Below are 21,294 nucleotides of genomic sequence, written 5' to 3' on the forward strand. Positions count from 1 at the left end.
AACATTAACTGTGCTGTGTTTCTTTCCTTAATCATAAACTTTTCATTAAACAGCTGTTGAGCAAACAAGCTCTGTAAGCCCTTAACAAGGTGTCACATGAACACAGTTTTCTCTTCCCTTCACTTTATTTGGGTAGCTCAAAGTAACAACAGAAGCCATCTTCCAACATTGACATAGAAAAAAACACTAAAATTTTGTAGCATCATTTCAGTCACTGGCAGAGTGCAAGTACAACAAAAAAAATTAAATGTCAATTTAATTGACAAAAAAAGGTCACTTTTCAGAAAGTGAAAAGAGTGACAATTTCTGAAAAGTGTCACTCAATATGTATAATGAGTGATGTACAGTGGAATTCATTATGTATAGATTATATACACTGCTCAAAAAAATAAAGGGAACACTTAAACAACACAATATAACTCCAAGTAAATCAAACTTCTGTGAAATCAAACTGTCCACTTAGGAAGCAACACTGATTGACAATCAATTTCACCTGCTGTTGTGCAAATGGAATAGACAACAGGTGGAAATTATTGGCAATTAGCAAGACACACTCAATAAAGGAGTGGTTCTGCAGTTGGGACCACAGACCACTTCTCAGTACCTATGCTGTCTGGCTGATGTTTTGGTCAGTTTTGAATGTTGGTGGTGCTTTCACACTCGTGGTAGCATGAGACGGACTCCACAACCCACACAAGTGGCTCAGGTAGTGCAGCTCATCCAGGATGGCACATCAATGCGAGCTGTGGCAAGAAGGTTTGCTGTGTCTGTCAGCGTAGTGTCCAGAGGCTGGAGGCGCTACCAGGAGACAGGCCAGTACACCAGGAGACGTGGAGGAGGCCGTAGGAGGGCAACAACCCAGCAGCAGGACCGCTACCTCTGCCTTTGTGCAAGAAGGAGGAGCACTGCCATAGCCCTGCAAAATGACCTCCAGCAGGCCACAAATGTGCATGTGTCTGCACAAACGGTTAGAAACCGACTCCATGAGGATGGTATGAGGGCCCGACGTCCACAGATGGGGGTTGTGCTCACAGCCCAACACCGTGCAGGACGCTTGGCATTTGCCAGAGAACACCAGGATTGGCAAATTCGCCACTGGCGCCTTGTGCTCTTCACAGATGAAAGCAGGTTCACACTGCTTTCATCAGCAGTGTGTGTGACAGACGTGACAGAGTCTGGAGACGCCGTGGAGAGCGGTCTGCTGCCTGCAACATCCTTCAGCATGACCGGTTTGGCAGTGGGTCAGTAATGGTGTGGGGTGGCATTTCTTTGGAGGGCCGCACAGCCCTCCATGTGCTCACCAGAGGTAGCCTGACTGCCATTAGGTACCGAGATGAGATCCTCAGACCCCTTGTGAGACCATATGCTGGTGCGGTTGGCCCTGGGTTCCTCCTAATGCAGGACAATGCTAGACCTCATGTGGCTGGAGTGTGTCAGCAGTTCCTGCAAGATGAAGGCATTGAAGCTATGGACTGGCCAGCCCGTTCCCCAGACCTGAATCCGATTGAGCACATCTGGGACATCATGTCTCGCTCCATCCACCAACGTCACGTTGCACCACAGACTGTCCAGGAGTTGGCGGATGCTTTAGTCCAGGTCTGGGAGGAGATCCCTCAGGAGACCATCCACCACCTCATCAGGAGCATGCCCAGGCGTTGTAGGGAGGTCATACAGGCACGTGGAGGCCACACACAATACTGAGCCTCATTTTGACTTGTTTTAAGGACATTACATTAAAGTTGGATCAGCGTGTAGTGTTATTTCACTTTAATTTTGTGTGTGGCTCCAAATCCAGGCCTCCATTGGTTAATAAATTTGATTTCCATTGATGATTTTTGTGTGATTTTGTTGTCAGCACATTCAACTTTGTACAGAACAAAGTATTCAATGAGAATATTTCTTTCATTCAGATCTAGGATGTGTTATTTGAGTGTTCCCTTTATTTTTTTGAGCAGTGTATATAATCCTCCAGTTGCATTATATAATTCATGCAATTGAAGGTCAAAACATTATGTATAGAGTATCTCAATATTTCAATCCTTTAATTCTTGTAATTGTGATGATCATGATGTACAGATAATGAAAACCCAAAACTCAGTGTCTGAGAAAATTTGAATATTGTGAAGAAGTTAAGTATTGGGAATCAGCTGATTACCTCAAAACACCTGCAAAGATTTCCTGAGCTTTAATAGTCTCTCTGTCTGGGTCAGCACGGGGAAGACTGCTGACTGGACAGATGGGCAGAAGAAAGTCACTGACATTCTCCACAAGCCACAAAGTCATTGCTAAAGAAGTTACTGCTGTACCCAGTCATGTTCACAGGTAGTTCAGCGAAAGGAAGAAATATGTTAGGAAAAGGTGCAGGAACTGGGTTGATCACAAGAGTGGACAGAAGCTGGAGTTGGTGAATTAAGAGCTACCATCAGCTTTATTTATAATACCCTTTATATTTCAAATTGAAGTCTCAAAGGGAACATTCACACGCTGATGATGGGAAGCTACAGGGGACTGTAGCTACAGCGGCCCTGGAGCAGGCTGACAGAAGCAAGGTCACAATTTTACTCTTTCAGAAGAACCAAAGACCCCCTCAGTTGAAATTCATATGGCAAGTTGAACAAAGAGATTCCTGTTGAGGCCTGAAGAATCTTATCAATATGCAGAGAGCATATAGGGCAGTAATTTGGCCCTATCTACACCAGTCAGTGAAACAAACTTGTTCTTTTTGTGTTTGGATAAAATGTTCAATAAGTCTGAGTATGGACAGAGTGGTTTTTCTGTATCCCTAATGTCTGATACAGACAAGATGCTTCAGAGGCATTTTGGCCTGCCTACTCATGAAAACAGATCCAACGAACAGTTAGAACCTGGTTTAGAATTCACCGATCCTCTGGGAATCTAGTGATGTAGAAATCACCAGAATGTAACAGTTGGAGGAGTTCCTTTTCATGGGAAATACATCCATTATTACTCTTTCAGATGGTTGTTTTATGATTTATATGTTACTGTGACTTTGAATTAAGTCAGACTGTAGTTACAAATTTAATCACTTTAGGTTTGATAAAAACACAAAAACTTATGATTTGATTTGGGCTTGAACTACTGAGCTCCCTCAAAAACATACCTGGAGTGTTGCCTTGATTCTGTCATGTATGCTTGCGAAACACATATTATATTTATATACACACATATATACACATACACAGCAGTCAATGTGCATCTAATAGATGCACGATACAATATGGTGCATCTATTAGGGATGCACAATATTGGACTTTTGGTCAATATCCAATATGCCGATATACAAAAACTCATTTGGCTGATAACCGATACCAATGTTGATATTTATCCAAAGCTTGTTGAATGGACTACTGGTGTGTTTTTTTTTCTCTGTGGTTAACCGCTCTTTCACTTTTTCTTTTGGCGACCTTGAACTCATCATAATGGTGGTTCTTGAGATGGCTAATTTGGTTGTAGGACTTTGTGGTTGCTCTTCCTAAAATTACTGATATTGCAAATAGCAATTCTGCTATCAGTTTCCAACACTTTAAAAAACTTCCACACCACTGACATTTTCACTTGGTCCTGCTCGTCCGCTGTAATCAGATTAAGTAGACGCGTGTGGCATCATGACGTTGTGCTGTGCAGTAGGCATCTTTGTCACTGGTTTGTCATTGTCGTTATTCCAGTCACTGACTATATATATATAAAAGAGATATAATTTGCCTTTTATATCTGTGAATTATTTTGACGGAATAGCCAATGTCTGATCTTAAATTTTACCACCAATATCGGCCGATACCGATACCATACCGATAATATTATGCATCTGTAAGCACCAGGTTAATATGGCCTTGTGTCATGCCAACAATTTTAATGACAACAGGGGGGAACTAGTGAGTCAGAACCCATGACCACCAAGAGTTTAAAATAAACAATTTTATTCTCAGCTACAGCACCAAAGGAATGAAAAAAGTTCTGTTCTCTTTTGTTAAAAACTGTACAGTAAAATTGTTCCAAAATGTCCTCAGTCACAGGGCCGTACAGAGCCCTTTGGAGGGGCAAGGGCTTAAAGTCAAAAAGGGGCACATTGAACAAGATCTTAAAACACCATACAACAACATAGCAACAACCCATATTAATCAAGAATCTAATATCTAATTGGATCATACTATATCATTGTCAACATGTGGGAGCAATGCAAAGCAAATGTAGTCTGTTTTCCCTGACAGAATTAATATTGCTGTTTCTGCTGCTAAACAGACCATAGGACAGAGGTCGCTGGTTATGAAGCATGTTATGAAATAAGAAAATTTGCTGCTATTTTAATAAATAAGTCCTACTACTTCTGTTTAACCTCTATAACAACTTTGATGCAGACTGCTTCATAGATCAAAAAAAGCTCAGGGGGTGGTTAACTCTACATTATTTTATGAAGTTAGCATCTCTGAGATCTAGAATTGTAAGACAGAGATATCAAGGGAAAGAAAACTCAGTAACTGTGTTTAGAGGCGAGGAGGCTTTATCCTCTATTGCGAGGACAATTACGAAAAATAAATAGTAGCTCTGATGTTTTTATAACTTCAACATCAGAGCTACGTTTTTATTCACAAACAAGTGTATGCTGGGAAAAAAATATCCTTCCTCATAATTTGATAGTTAGAGCGAGGGCGCAGATCCGCTCCCCTCCTCCTCACAATGGGCGGAGTGTCTGAACAACATGGAGGCAGAGGAACTGAGGAAATGAGTCAGCCGGACTCATTTATTTTGCCATATTGTTCTATTTAGCTCAATATTATTGTTGAGGGGCACAAGCAAGCCTCCTGACACATAGATAAAAATGAAAAATAAAAAAATTGAGAGAAAAAAACTCAAAAAGGGCACTAGGGGCATCAAGGATAAAAGGGGCAGGGGCTTAAGCCCTCTCCTCCCTCTGCACGTGCCTGTCCCTCGGTCTTCTACCCGCACTCTGAGTCCTCCACCTTTTAGGCGTTCGTTCCACCAGCTTGACAGGTAAAGATTGCCGATAGGCTGCTTCCAGGCACACCCACCACTGCACAGGTAACCAGCATCAACTATTTTGTCCTTCATGAAGAATCCAAAGTGGATCAAAACAATGTAAAAGCAATAACACACAGTGACAGAATCAATTCAAAAATTATGCACAAAATTAAACTACTTACATTTTGAAAATAAAACCAAATTTCCACTGTGTGACACATCCCTATCTATCTATCTATCTATCTATCTATCTATCTATCTATCTATCTATCTATCTATCTATCTATCTATCTATCTATCTATCTATCTATCTATCTATCTATCTATCTATCTACCCACCCATATTCACACAGCTGGCCTCTCTGGCCCCGGATCAAACATCACACGGTCCCGGGGGTTGCGGACCAGGCCTGGAATTTGCAGATCGTTGAGAAGTACACCCATAGAGGACGGCGGTAATTTAATTAAGCACACCGTCGTGTGTAGTATACAGTAAGTATACTACATATAAACAAATTCTGAAACAATTTAATGTTTGTTTAAAAGATCAAATAATCATTACATTACCTAAGTTCATAATGTATCTACTAAATTAACCTTTTGCAAACTCCTCATATACTTTTTCATATTTATGATGTTCTGATATTCATGCTCTACTGTTTCATGTTTTTCAGTGTTCACATTTACCAGTATTGTGCTTTTGTATTTAAAAAGTGTATGTCCAAATCTCAATCTTGCTATTACTGTTCCCTCCTTTCTCCTATTATCTTTTGAATTTTATGAAGCCATCTTCCTTTTCTTTCTTGGTTTTGTTTTGCCATTCTTTCATCAGGTTTTGCTTGATAATACTCTTTCTTTCAGATTTACTTGTTCTTCCTAGAAAACTAACAGGATTTTGAATTGCCATGTTATCTGCCATCTCATTTCCTTCTACTCCAACATGTGCTGGTACGCACACAAATGTTACTGTTAAACCCATATTTTGTATTCTAAATAATGTATGTAATATGTCTCACAAAATGTCTGTCTGATTGATTATATTTTAAATTTAATGCAGAGCTCGAGTCTAAACAAATTATTGTTTGTAAATGATTTTATGTCTTCTACCCATTGTACATCTAATAGTATTGCCAACATTTCTACTGATAATCCATCTGATTTGTTTTCCTATTTTAAGTTAAATTCTATTATCACAAATGCTATTCTTATTTTTTTCAGTTTTTGATGCATATGTATAGATTAGAATATATTAATATATAATATATTACACATAATTGTACTGAATGATTATGATGTAAGCTTCATCTTTTTTCTTTTCCATTAATGTTAGACACTTTATTGCCAAAGGTATTTGCTTACTTTTGGCAATATGTGAGCAAATATACATATTTGCTCACATATTGCAAGTATGTGAGCATATTTGCAAGATTGTGTTCCAGTCAAAATTGTAACACCATTGTGCCAAGTGTAAAGTTTGGTGGAGGGGCATTATAGTGCGGGGTTGCTTTTCAGGAGCTGGGATTTACTCCTTAGTTCTAGTGAAAGGAACTCTGAATGCTTCAGCATACCAAGACAATTCCATGGTCCCAACTTTGTGGGAACAGTTTGCAGCTGGCCCCTTCCTCTTCCAACATGACTGTGCACCAGTGCACAAAGCAAAGTCCTTAAAGACATGGATGACAGAGTCTGGTGTGGATAAACTTGACTGGTCTGCACAGAGTCTTGATCTCAACCTGATAGAAAACCTTTGGGATGAATTATAGCAGAGCCTGAGAGCCAGGCCTTCTTGTCCAACATCAGTTTAACCTTACAAATGCGCTCCTGGAGGAATGGTCAAAAATCCCCATAAACACTCCTAAACCTTGTGGACAGCCTTCCCAGAATAGTTTAAGCCTTTCTAGCTGCAAAGGGAGGCCCTACATGAAATTGAACCCCATGGATTAGGAAAAGATATTACTTAAGCTCATCTGTGAGTCAAGGCAGGTGAGCAAATAATCTTGGCAATATAGTTATGTGGAATAAACCAAAAATTATGAAAAGGTCTGGCTGCTTGGGTGTGTATGAAAAATATTAACTGAAATACATAGAAATGAAGGGCTCAAGTTTATCAGATCTTCATCTGTTCTTTTGTGAAAAGAAAAAAAAACCTTGATATATCAATGCTTATCACAGTTTAATAGACCTTCCTTGTAACACAATTTCCACTAAAGTTGATTTGTTTATACATAAAGAATAAAATCTGTTTGAGAAACAAAATCTTATTTTATTACCCTAAAACACATTCTAAATCTTCTGATGCTTCATTGTGTCACCATGCAAACAGACTAACAAACACTTTGAAAACAGAGTTAGTGAGCTGTTAATTGTTTAGCCAGTCTTTGAAGTGAACACTAAATCTAAAAAATAATACATAGCTTAACAGAGAGCAAGCACAGACTTTTTTAACCTGATAATATCAACGGAACCAAGGGCTTTTTTCTAGGTTTTGTTTACTCTAATGAACAGAAGTGAGCCTAACAGAAAACATGGTCACAATAAACTAATAAATTATACAGACAATAGAAAAATTAGTTATTCTGTGCTAGTGACTTGATAAAACTGCAAATACCAAACATTTAACACTTAAGTATTTGGAGTGAGTTAAGTAATAGAAAATTGTCAGATTATTACCAGTACGCTTCGAGTTGAAATACATTAAAACACAGTAAATACAGTGCTCATATTCACAGACTAACTCAGTGTGGCTGTGAGCTCCTAAAAGCATGAGCATAAGAATCCAAAGTTTAAACAGACAACTGAAGAACAAGGTATATAATGTCTCCCTCAGCAGCAGATTGTAGCATTAAATAACAAAAAAATCTGTCAGTGAATGAATCTACTCCTATGCTGTTAATAATTGTTACAAGGGAGTAGTAACTGAAAACCCATTTGGCCTCTTGCTATTGTTACAAATTCCTATAATATCAGATATGATCAATATATAAATATTACAGATGATCGTAAGAAATTTGGGGATTATAAACAAACACAAACTTTAGAAGGTGAAATCTGAATCCAAAGTCGAGGCATGTTTTTTCCCAAAAAGGATCCATAAACTCAATTGTTTAACAATTAAAAATACATATTCTGAAAAGTCTTTTTAACTGTGTACAGACATACTAAAATACATAACAGGGCAGTTGATGTCAACTCAGGAAGTTATTTAACCAGTAAAACAAAAATGCAATTTTTTCCCTTCAGAATGAAGAAAAAAAGTATAATGAAGGCAATGTATTTATTCTAATGGAATAGTCAGCCACATTTAGTATTCAGCCAATTTAGCTGAGACTTTGTAGTGGTTTTGGTAACTAAGCAGTGGAAGCCATGATAGGAGTTAGCAAACTGTAACAGTGGCTCACAAGATGTTGGCTCGTAAAAAATATCGAAAGTGGTTACAGGATATCTCAGGCAAAAAGGAAGCACACTAAAAGTCCCGAACACAAAGTGCACTTACAGTCAAACCAGTATACAACAGTAACAAGAAGAGGACAATGTATTTTCCCATACAGACCAGAAAAACTTGAACTTCCCTTTTGATGCGTTGATTCAGAACACAGCAGCAGGTACTTTAGAAGTTGGCACATCTGCTTTTAGAGAATAATAAAAGCTCAACAGACGTTCTCCATTACTATATGGGATCCTTTCACCATGTTTATAAAACATCCTTTGCTTTGGATGTAATGTGTATGACTGAGATTCTCCTACATTTGCAGCAAAACAAATCCATAATCTCAGTCCTCCAACAGCCAGCTCCTCTGTGTTGTATGCAGTGTTTTCAGTCAGCACCATGCTTGGCTCCAGCTTCATCTTAGAGAGGTTGGTGGTTCACTGTTTGGTGTGGGCAGGTATTCAGTAGCTGTGTCTCTCTTGTTGAAATTTATTGCCTACAGAGTTGCTAAGGACTGGAGCATCAGGCTTCAGAGCTCAAGGAGGTTCGTGTTGGACTGGGAGGGAGGCGAGCGGCTGCACTGTGCTCAGTGCGGAAGCTGTAATCATACTAAAAGATAAAAATAGCAACACAAAAAAGCAAATTTTTCACCTCCAAAAAATGTGTCAGTATTGGTCAACAACACATCAATTAGACAATTATATTTGGTAAATAAATGTTGGTTTAGTTTTGTTGTGTGTTGGTACTACCAAGTGGCATCTTGTGGACGTAATGTGTAACTACGAGGAAGATTTATTAATCCTCGTTTACTTATAGACACAGCAGGCGTCATTAATCAAAAACAGAGACATTACACTATTTGATAGCTGATATTCAATTTACTTAAAAAATACCATCAAATAATGGCATCTAACATGTCTGTTGATATGTCCTTACAGTTGCAAATATCTATATTTCGACTGTCATGTATTTACAGTGCTTTGCAAAAGTATTTGGCCCCCTTGAACTTTAAACCTTTTGTCGCTTTTCAGGCTTCAAACATAAAGATCTAAAATTTTTATTATTTTGTGAAGAATAAACAACAAATGGGACACAATTGTGAGGTGGAACGAAATTTATTGGATATTTTAAACTTTTTTTAACAAATAAACTGCAAAGTGGGGCATGCAATGTTATTCGGCCCCTTTACTTTCAGTGAAGTAGTAAACTCACTCCAGAAGTTCAGTGAGGACCTCTGAATGATCCAATGTTGTCCTAAATAACTGATGATGATAAACAGAATCCACCTGTGTGTAATCAAGTCCCTGTATAAATGCACCTGCTCTGTGATAGTCTCAGGGTTGTGTTTAAAGTGCAGAGAACATCATGAAGACCAAGGAACACACCAGGCAGGTCCGAGATACTGTTGTGGAGAAATTTAAAGCCAGATTTGGATACAAAAAGATAGTTAGTTAGTTTTAGTCAGACTCTCCCTGTCTATAATTTCCCGGATGATCCATCCCTGTGTCTTTGTTAATTCAAGGTAATATATGAATGACGTCAAGCTTCGTGCTGCTCTCCAGAAAACTGCAAACATTAAGACCAGCGCAATAAACGTGAAAACAACCACGAATAAACGAGTCCGTAAAGTTGTGCAACAAAATGCCATTATGCTTATTAACATTAAGATCACAAATCTGTGCAGCGGGATATGTGAGTTGTGGAGCGGCAGGAGGAGCGCTGTGCGCTGCTCTCTGACACCAAACGCAGGGCCACAACGCAGAACCTGGATGATGGGTCAGGAAGACGGGGGAGGATCTAAAATCCTATTTAGTTTTCCAGACAATACAGGAACACACAAAAACATGCGCAAATTACTAAAGTTTTTTTTTTTGTACTGTTGTAACCATTAAACAATCTCCCCTTCATTTCAACCATATAATTGGAGATACATTGTTGATGTTACCATTATAAAATAACTTGCAATTAAGCATTGGCAAAGATCAATGCAATCTTCAGAGTTGGCGGAGAAATGTTTTTAGCAGTTGCTGAAAGTAACTAAAAAAGTCACTTTTAATGTAACTTAGTTGCTTTCCAAATCAAGTAATCGGTAATCAAACTAAGTTACATTTTCAAGGAATAATCAATAATCCGATTAAAGTTACTTTTTTAAAGTAACTATGCCATCACTGGCCACAAGCCACCTGGGAGACACATCAAATATGTGGAAGAAGGTGCTCTGGTCAGATGAAAGCAAAATCAAACTTTTTGGCCACAATGCAAAACGATATGCTTGGGATAAAAGCAACACAGCTCATCACCCTGAACACACCATCCCCACTGTCAAACATGGTGGTGGCAGCATCATGGTTTGGGTCTGCTTTTCTTCAGCAGGGACAGGGAAGATGGTTAAAATTGATGGGAAGATGGATGGATGGAGCCAAATACAGGACCATTCAGGAAGAAAACCTGTTGGAGTCTGCAAAAGACCAGAGACTGGGACGGAGATTTATCTTCCAACAAGACAATGATCCCAAACATAAAGCAAAACCTACAATGGAATGGTTCACAAATAAATATATCCAGGTGTTAGAATGCCCAAGTCAAAGTCCAGATCTGAATCCAATCGAGAATCTGTGGAAAGAACTGAAAACTGCTGTTCGCAAGCGCTCTCCATCCAACCTCACTGAGCTCCAGCTATTTTGCAAGGAACAATGGGCAAGAATTTCAGTCTCTCGATGTGCGAAACTGATAGACATACTCCAGGCGACTTGCAGCAGTAATCGCAGCAAAAGGTGGCGCTACAAAGTATTAACGCAAGGGGGCCAAATAATATTGCAGTAGTTTTTTATTTGTTAAAAAAGTTTAAAATATCCAATAAGTTTCATTCCACCTCATGATTGTGTCCAACTTGTTGATTCTTCACAAAATAATAAAAACTTTAGATCTTTATGTTTGAAGCCTGAAAAATGGCAAAAGGTTAAAAAGTTCAAAGGGGCCGAATACTTTAGCAAAGCATTGTATATAATAAATAAGGACCAAAAGATGAGTATTTAGACTCAATATAAACTGTCACCTGTTCTAGATATTTCTAAGGTATGGAGCCCCAAAGGAGCAGTGAGGAATTTTTACTCTTTTGTGATACCTGATAAAATGTTTGCGTTCTCTTGCAATAATGTACTAGTCCATTTATTCGGCATAATTAAAGTCTTTTTGCTATAATATAAGACTTTTGTGAGGTTTTTCCATGTATGTTAATATTACATTTCTGAGATATCTTAAGTTTTATATCTTTTTCTTGAGGATAACAATGCACCACAAATCTATGTGCAAGATTCAAAAGTAAAACAGGTAATTGGCTTTTCATCTCTTTCCATCCCTTTTAAGACATAAACTAAAACTTTCCCTAAGAAGGACAGACAGAAAAAATGCATTCAAACTATTTGGACTATTTTTGAGTATTGGTAGAAAAGTCATCTATTAGTTTTGATTGTGTCTTTTTCATGTTGGTAGCCTGAATGGTTAATAAAGGGCCGTTTTCATGTGGAGCCCCATCTCAAGCTTACACAAACTAACATGAACATGCAGATCGATTTTCAAAGTTTTGTTGCACCATAGATTTAAGAATGTTTTCACCAGGCTCTTTAAATATGTATGTAATTTTAAACTGATATTTATCACTGTTACTGTATATAAAATAAACCAGGGCATATTTGCTAATTTATCGTGAAGGAACGCAATACTTTTGCGAAGACTCTCAACAGAATATATTTTTGCCTATGTCCCTTAAGGGCCTCCGTACTAAAGAACTCCTCTAAGCAAATGAAGTGAAAAGTCTCTGTATTATATACTGTAGGTTTCTTCCCATAGAGGCGGATCTGCTATTTTGTATTTGATGTCTGTTTTAAATACACTTCTTGTGAATCATTGTCAAGAAATGTGTGAAAATATGCTAAAAATTAAGATAAATACAATAAAATAATAGCAAACATGAAATTAAGAAACCGTTTCTTTCCTCACCTCTTTTTCAATCTCAGCTAGAGACTTGATAGTAATGCCCATCAGATCCACCTGCTGCAGCTGGAACAGGACACAGAAGGCTCGTTAGACACACCAGCTCTATCCCACGTTTCACTTCATGCCTTTCCTACCCGAATATTTTTTAATCCATTAAACAATTAATTTAATACAGATGTCAGCAGTATCATACAATCCTTTTCCCATTTTACCCACATCATAATGTTCTTAACATGTTTTGACATGTGGCAGTCTCACGGGAAGGCATTGTTTTACACATTCTGTTCTAAAACTTGGAACAACATTTTTAAAGCTCAAGTTTAGGTTCATAGCTAAAGATGTACAGAATCTGGTATCCATAAATCAACTTGTCACCGAGATCTTTCATCTCCAACTACTTACTTCAGGAGAGGTGCAGGCAAACTTCTCAGAAATCATAAAGGGCACTCCATCCATAGCTGAAAGAGAGAAAATTCTTATAACCCTGCAGCTTTTATAGTCATAACAAAGAGATGGCTCAAGCTAGAAATGATACAATAGAATCACTTTAGTTCTTCAAAATTGAATTACTAAAGAATGTTTTATGATATGTCAAATACTCCAGAGCTGGTATTGGTACAATCTGCCTCAAACATTTTCATTTCAAAAAATGTCTCATAATAATACAAACTGATTAAACCAACAGTGACAATTGAATACTGACCTCAACTGAATATCTAAACCAGGCCCAGCGGCATGGGCCATTGTGCGCCCACCGAGGCAGCTGTGCCCCACTCCCAGAATTGGAAGCTTTTTTTTTCCTTTTTATCAGAGTGGCCAACTTTCTATCATTCCCATCTCGATTTGATACAGTAAGGGCTCCTGCACTTCCCATATCTGTGCCCTCTGTACCACACTCTTTTCAGCCGTTTCAACAGTTTAATCCATTGTTTAGATGTTGCAATGTGTTTTTCCGAGCCACCTTTAAACGCAACATGAGTGATTAGATGCTCGTGCCGGTTTTACACCTGTGCAGCAAGCAACAGAAACATGCTGCTGCTATTCAGAGCTGTGCAGGTGTGTTAGAATCATGGCAGCAAACCAGCAAAATGCGGAGAACTTTGAAGGTTTTTTTCACCCAAACTAACAATTGATAGCTGAGTAATGCTGATGGATACAGATAATGTTTGATATGTGATAACTAGCTAATGCCAATATATCACGTTAAGTTTGTTAACAAGTGCAGGATACTAATATTATTGTTATTCATGTTCAAAAGCCCGTAATGCTGGTTACATTTACTTGAGTAACTTTTTGAGACAAAATGTAGTTATAAGAGTAGATTTACTTTTTTCTTTTACTTGACTAATATTAGTATTGCTACTCTTACTTGAGTAGATTGATTTTGCATCTAAAGAAGTCTTGGAAACATTAGATTCTTAGAGTTCTGCAACGTATGAGCAGAACTCTAAGAACTCTAAGCTTATGCAAATTTCAGCATAATTACTCAACATTTTATACATGTCAATATTTACACCCTTATTGTTTATTTTGTATTAATAAATCTGGTTATTATATTTGAAAGGTTATATACAGGTTTGTTTATGTATTTATATGAAAGTAAAAGCTTGTTTAGTCTGCCCCTAAAAAGAAGCCAATGCCTCCCAGCTAAACTCCTTGGCCAGGGTTGTTCTAGATCAGGGGTCGGCAACCTTTTCTATTCAAAGAGCCATTTGGGACCGCCTCCCAATAAAAAGAAAGCACTTGGAGCCACAACCCATTTTGACGTCATATATATAAAACCTATATGCTATGTACAAAAATCGATACTATGTTGCGTTTATGAAATCAACGAACTGCTGCAGAGAACACAAAATTTTATTTCTGCATGTAACAAAACGCATTTTACACTTTGTTGATGCTCAATTTCAAACAAAATACCCTCTGTCTATTTGGGTCTTTGTATTTAAGAAATAAAAATCGAAACTTACCCAACCCGCACTGAAGGAAAAATAGAAATAGAATGCAGTCACCTGTCCTCCTCTTATTCAGGAGATAAAAATCAAAACTTATCCAAATATTATCCACCGGCACTGAACGAACCAAGCAAACCTAAAAATGCGCAGTCTGCTTCTGTGTCCCGTAGTACGGTACGGAGCCCTCTAGTGCAGTGGTCCCCAACCTTTTTAGTCGCGCGGCCCGGTCAGCCCTTCGCAATTTTGCTGCGGACCGGGGGGGGGTGGTGGGGTGGGGGGTGCGCGCATCGTAAGTATCGAGTCCGGGGGGATTAACCCCCTTGTTTTTCGCGCCGGTTACATTCCAAAAAGAACCCGTGATAGGCGAAATCCACGAAGTAGGAACCTTTATTTTTTTACAATTATTATACAATGAAATACTCCATAATACATTGAAACCAATTGGGCAGCGGACCGGTACCGGTCCGCGGCCTGGTGGTTGGGGACCACTGCTCTAGGGGACATGGGGAATTTTTTTCTTTTGCGTTCCCTCGCAAAACCTTTTGCGTTACCTCGCAATACTGTACTGGTCAGTTATGCAGCATAATTGAATACTGAAAGCCTTTCTTACGGTGGGCGCAGTATTTTCTGCTTTAATGGTTATGTGAGGTTTTTCCATAAATGTTAGTAGCCTATCTTTTTGTGAAATATCTGAAGTTTTATATCTTTCTTTAGGATAGAAAGGCACCACAAACCTACGATATAAACAGAAATCTTTTGTAAGTAGGAAAGAAATAAAAATACATCCTAATTTGGACTATTTCTGAGTTATTATCACGGGTAATAAATCATCTGACAGTTTTGATTGTGTCTCTGTTGTGTTCGTAGTCTGAATGGTTTAAAGAGCTGCTTTCAGTGCCGCTCCATCTTAGCCTTAACAGACATAAACATACAGTAAAAAATAAATCAATTTTCAATCAGTGTTTTGCACCAAACAGTTTTTACTATTAACAAGTTTTTATTATTAAAAACACGACAAACTAATTATGGTAAATGGCTGCACTGGGTTAACTCGGGGAATCTCATCTGTCCGTGTATCAATCAACTCCAAACCTCTTCTTTGTTCTGTCACAATTATCGATTTATTCCATTTTGATGATGATGCTCCAAACTTTGCAAGGACTGACCGCCCCGCTCACCGCTTCCTAATACACACAAAGCCAGTGACCTTCCCGTTCATACCTGGTGACGTCACTCCCACGTCGACACACCTAAGTGTCAAAGTCGCCTGCTCCTGTATATCAATAATTACTTATTTCATTCATATGGCTCTTACAGAGCCTGAGTGAAAACTTGTTTATTATTATTAAATGTTTGGTGCAAAACACTTATTGAAAATCGATTTATTTTTTACTGCATGTTTATGTCTGTTAAGGCTAAGATGGAGCAGCACTGAAAGCAGCTCTTTAAACCATTCAGACTACGAACACAAACAGAGACACAATCAAAACTGTCAGATGACTTATTACCCGCGATAATAACTCAGAAATAGTCCAAATTATAATGTGTTTTTATTTATTTCCTACTTACGGAAGGTTTCTGTTTATATCGTAGGTTTGTGGTACCTTTCTATCCTAAAGAAATATATAAAACTTCAGATATTTCACAAAAAGATACTAACATTCATGGAAAAACCTCACATAACCTTATATTAAAGCAGAAAGTACGGCGCCCACCGTAAAAAAGCCTTACAGTATTCAATTACGCTGCATAACTGACCAGTACAGTATTGCGAGGGAACGCAAAAGTTTTGCTAGGTATACGCAAAAGAAAAAAAATTCCCTGTGTCCCCTAGGGGGCTCCGAACGCTTCAGCCTTTCGCATCAGCTCCGAAACGGCCTTTTTTCTCTCCTCTCCCTCGGGATATTTTTTAGCAAAGACAGAGTGTTTGCTCTTGAAATGTCTTTCAACATTTGACTTCTTGTTGTTTGCCAGTCTTTCGCCACATATTAAGCAGACTGGTGAACCAGTTTCATCAGCGGTGAAAGCAAAATGATCTGTCCACGTAGCATTAAATGTCCTGCCATCTTCAGAATGTGTCCTTTTCTTGGATTTATTCATGATGTATCTTCCAGGCAAGGATCAAAAAGTCAATAAATCAGTGCGCTAAAAAAATGTGGTCTGCCAGACATGTGGGGTTCGCCAGGAATGCCTGTCGCACATCGGTGGACATGACGTATATTTTGGGTGCTAAAAATGTTCAAAACTTTTGTTTTAATGTTACAAGTTTACCATAATCTTCAGATTTAGAAATTTATTTTAAAATGATTTTAATTTATAATTTTTTAATGATTTAATTTTAATAAAATATTCTATTTCCCAAAGTCACTGGGAGCCACAACAGAAGGATGAAAGAGCCACACGTGGCTCTGGAGCCATTGGTTGCCGACCCCTGTTCTAGACAAAGAATCTAAAATCATGGAATAAATCAAACTATTCCCTGGTTACCATTTTAATCCAGGAAAATAATTTGGACTTAAAAAACAAAGAAGAAAGTCTTACAGACCTGAGATAGCATACAGATTGGAGTTCTGGTGCTCATAGTCTGGTCTGGTGGTGTTCTTTCCTCTGAAGCTAGCTGGCAGGGTCATGGAAATATGCCTGCAAAAATGACCAAAGCAGTTTGCCTTCCTGAGGGCTATTTCACAAAACCAGGATAGCAGATTAGGCCAGGATTTTCCAGATATCCTGGCTTAATTAAGCCTTGATTCAGTGTCACAAAAGTGGCAACACATAAGTTACCATGGCAATTTATCCTGTGCAGCTAGCCTGCTCCAGACCAGGCTAACAGCGAGGCTTTGTTATTCCTGGAGCCTTATCTGTTCAGCCAGCAGTCACATCCATCAAATCTATAAGGGCTCATTTTCAGAAAATTATAGATTTTTAAATATTTTTAGTAAGAGGTAATGTGCCTTTAAAAAAACTCTAGGATTTAGGAAAACACCAGAATATTTAATACAATACAATACATACTTGAATTTGGTACCCTAAGAATATTTAGCTAAGCATACAAATATTCTGACTCATCAGGGTCGATTTTATGTAATATTTCTTTTAATTTATTTCACTTCTAAATGAGATCTTAAATTAAGCATAGCTTGATTTAAGATCCACTGACTGACTATGTTTTTAGGATTTAACTGAAGTGCAAAAAAATATTTATATTAATTGTATTCTTTTTATGTTTGCCTTTTAAATACTCTATATTAGTGTTTTGAGTGTTGTCAATAAAGTCTTGAAATAACACATAATTACCTAATCTTATTTTCACATTTCCTGGCTATTAGTACCATTTTTAAAACAAAAACACAGTGGAGCATTGTGGACTGCCTTAGCTGCCCTACTTAGCATGTTTTCTGGGAGAAACCCTGAGTTCACTGGACATACTTGGGCATAGGAGTAGATGAGATTGGAACAGTGGAGGAATTAGCATTTTGGACATTGTTGGTTGTTGGTGTGTGCGTCGAGTCTTGAGCACGAGGAACATTCCCCATGCGATACCAGATTCCCATGTTGTTGAGCTCCCTGCAATCAAATGGAACACAGAGAGACAACAGAAGAAAAACCTTATCCAATTAAATAGCCCACACAACAAAACTCTCAATTACCAAAAATAAAAATTGAAGTGAACTAGTCTACAGTAGGTAAGTTGAATATGTTAAATATTAACTGCCATTAACAATGGCACTAAGGTACAAAATTTTCAGGAGAATATTTTTCAGTTGTTATAAATTCAAACCCTATTTGGTAAAAAAAATATTTGCCCAAATGGACAGATTTCCGCTGCCTTTTTTTTATAACTAAATGCAGATTTTAGTGAGTGAGAACAAGACACCAAGACAATGGAAAGAAAAAAGATGAAAATGTGGGTTAATCACAACTGATACTAACATAGCACTTTTCAGCACCAATATTGTGCCAAGTTTACATCATATTATGAAGAAATGAAATCAAGTTTTACTAACGTCATTTGGATTTTTAATTAGTGATAAGTTGAAAAGTCTCTAGTTACTGTCCCCGTTTCTACTTGAGTGAAGTTGCCCCACTCACCTTCTTCAAATCTAACAAAATTCGTCTTAAATGTTTGTGCTACATTGGTGCTGGTTTTGTGCAGCAACATGTTTTGTTTGTGCCTCTATCTTTATGAAGATATGAAGAAATGTTTCCAGAGGCCATGAAAGGTCAACCAGCCCCCCACACACACTTTTATGAATTCAAGCAAATTTGGTGTAAATCAACTGTGCAGAAAAAAAATGTGTTTTTGTTTTTCCCAGTATCATTCTAAAAATAATAATAAAAATGTTTCCAGGGCTCATCAGAGGTCATCTGAGGTCGACCATCTCCAACCCCTATTTACATTTCCAAAATAAACAAATAAATAAAATAAACAAATTTTGTGTCAATCAACTCGGCTAAGTTTGTGCTGGTTGGTCACACCTAAATGAAATTCACAGTTCCAACATGAATAGATTTTCATTGACCTTTGATGACTTCTGGACACTTTTTTATTATCTTTAAAATGATACCGGCACAAACAAAAACTTTTGCTGCACAAACCAGGACAGACTTTGCCGAGTTTATCGACACCAAATTTATTTATTTTTGCAAATGTGACCAAGGAGCAAAAGGGGTGGTTGATCTCTGAAAACCCCTGAAGAACATGAAAATCTTTGCTGCACAAACATAGTCGAGTTGTTTGACACCAATTTTGTCTGATTTGAAGAAGGCGGTGGGCTGGTTGACCTTTTATGACCTCTGGAAACATTTCCTAATATCTTTAAAATGATAGCGGCACAACTGAAAATTTTTGCTGCACAACCCAGCACCAACGTAGCACAAATGTTTGAAACAAATTTTATTAAATTTGAAGAACTTCCCTCAGGTCCTGTTTGCTATCCCAGAGACAGCCACAGCATGCCCTTTTACACTGTGTAACTTTCTAGTGATTCAACCTGGAGCAGCTCAGGGACAGAATATTTTTACAATGCCAATGAGAACATTTTCTATTTTTTTTTTAGATCTCACATCTGAAAGTTTCGTATATTTTTAGGATACTAAAAACAAACAACACTGTTCCTGATGTGACCAACAATGGCAATGCAATTTCAAAGTTTCTCATATTTTATGACTATAAAATGTTAACAGCAGGGTATTCCGTTGCACATGCAAAACATTGACACCAACAAAACATACAGGGTGCTGCAGTTGCAGACAGCTTTATCCATTCACTTCTACCAGAACTCTGATGAGTGTGACAACTCATCAGCTACAATACAACATTTCCTGTCTAAATATTTGTGTGAAAAACAATAATTTAGCCCAGACTTCTTTTTCTTGGTAATTTGTTGCCCAAAGGTTGACAACCGATCAGATTGCTCACCCAATAAAGGTATACTGAGGAGGGGCCTGTTTGGTTCGTCCCAAGATACGGATGTCACAGATAGCTGCCTCTGTTGAATCTCTCGGAATAAACTTGATACAAAGCCGCCTCTTTCTGAAAGCCTGTTCCTCTGTAAGGGACAAAAAAGACATAGAATCGCTGTACTACCAAAACAATCTCTAATAAATACAAAAAAGTGATAAAGTACAGAGCCCCCCAGGGGACATGGGGAAAAAAATTTTCTACGTTCCCTCGCAATATGCTGACTGCGATATTTGCTGGTCTATTTTGTATACTGTCACAAAGGTCAATTTCAAATTTCAAATATATACACATTTAAAGAGCATCAGTGTTTATTCTCAACTCTTTGGTGCAAAAACTGATTGAAATTCAATTTATTCACTGCATGTTTATGTTTGTTTGTGAACAGACATTGTCATCAAGGTAAGGTAGGCAGACATCATCACGCAAACCCCACAAACACTCCTCCATGCTTCTCTGAAATTCTGCTGGGGCTGAACTGAGTCCAAATGGGATTCCAGTCCATTGGTATAAACCCCATGGAGTAATAAATGCTGTGAGTGGCTGGCTGTCCTCATCTAAAAACCCCTGATGATAAGCCTTTCCCTGGTCCAATACTGTAAACCAGGAGCTACCTGTAAGGCTGTCCAGCATGTCTTGTATTCTGGGAATAGGATGTCTGTCAGGTACTGATTTGCGATTAAGTTCTCGATAATCTACACAAAGTCTGAGCTCGCCTGATTTTTCCCTCACACAGACTATCGACAAAGAATAGGATGACTTTGATTTTGTATCCCAGCCTCTGGTTGTCAAGTCCTGCAGGTAGGATTTTACTTCCTGATGCAGTGGTTTAGGCACACTCATGTAGGTCTTTTGAACAAGTGTCTGATCTTTGAGAGTAATGTGCATGCCAAGACTGGGAATACAACCAACATCATTTTCATCTTTGGCAAAAGCTTTACATTCCTCCCTGAGCATTGTTTTCACTGCAAGCTGCTGCTCACCAGTTAAATGATCTAACTGTACAGGAGGATCCCAAATATCACTCGTGTCACTGCTGTTTAACATCTGCATCACTTGTCATGTTAGTTTATTGGTTCTCTACAGGTTGCAAAGCGGCTGGATATATTGCTTTTACTGCCTGAATGTGGCCCAGAATGAGACGTGGTTTTAAAGTTGCAATATGACCTGTGGTGTTGGTGACATACACTGGGACCATGGCTGAGTTGCCCCTTTCCACTTTAAACAGTAACTCTTGCATATGAAGTCCTTCTGGATTGCTGGTGTTCAGAGTAGGACAAAACAACATTATGGTGTCCTCGTCAGCCTGGATGTGAGTTTGACAGCGAATAGTTAAGAGTTTCATCAGAGCCTAGAATGACTTTACTCTGTCCTGTTTTAACTTGAATCTCCTTTTGAGGGCTCTGGGATGTCTGTATTAACTGGATAACAGTCTTTGCAGATCCAACATCAATGTC

At 38.2% G+C, this 21,294-nt stretch overlaps 1 protein-coding gene across 2 annotated transcripts in view; it reads right to left on the bottom strand.

Annotated features, from left to right (window-relative positions):
• Positions 1 to 7,152: 7,152 nt before the first annotated feature.
• mvb12ba (multivesicular body subunit 12Ba) overlaps positions 7,153 to 21,294 on the bottom strand; it is a 46,851-nt gene continuing 32,709 nt past the window's right edge. Inside the window, exons 5-10 of one of the 2 annotated variants that reach the window (XM_032569027.1) lie at positions 19,796 to 19,925; positions 17,803 to 17,940; positions 16,922 to 17,016; positions 12,824 to 12,879; positions 12,425 to 12,484; positions 7,153 to 9,023 (exon numbers count right to left, since the gene is read on the bottom strand). In XM_032569027.1, coding sequence (XP_032424918.1) covers positions 9,012 to 9,023; positions 12,425 to 12,484; positions 12,824 to 12,879; positions 16,922 to 17,016; positions 17,803 to 17,940; positions 19,796 to 19,925 — 491 coding nt within the window. In that variant the 3' untranslated portion in view covers positions 7,153 to 9,011. Of the gene's footprint in view, positions 9,035 to 12,424; positions 12,485 to 12,823; positions 12,880 to 16,921; positions 17,017 to 17,802; positions 17,941 to 19,795; positions 19,926 to 21,294 lie in introns of both variants that reach the window. The other variant, XM_032569025.1, reaches the window with a different exon arrangement.

The sequence above is a fragment of the Xiphophorus hellerii genome, chromosome 8 (assembly GCF_003331165.1).
Source record: "Xiphophorus hellerii strain 12219 chromosome 8, Xiphophorus_hellerii-4.1, whole genome shotgun sequence".
Classification (NCBI taxonomy): Eukaryota; Metazoa; Chordata; class Actinopteri; order Cyprinodontiformes; family Poeciliidae; genus Xiphophorus; species Xiphophorus hellerii.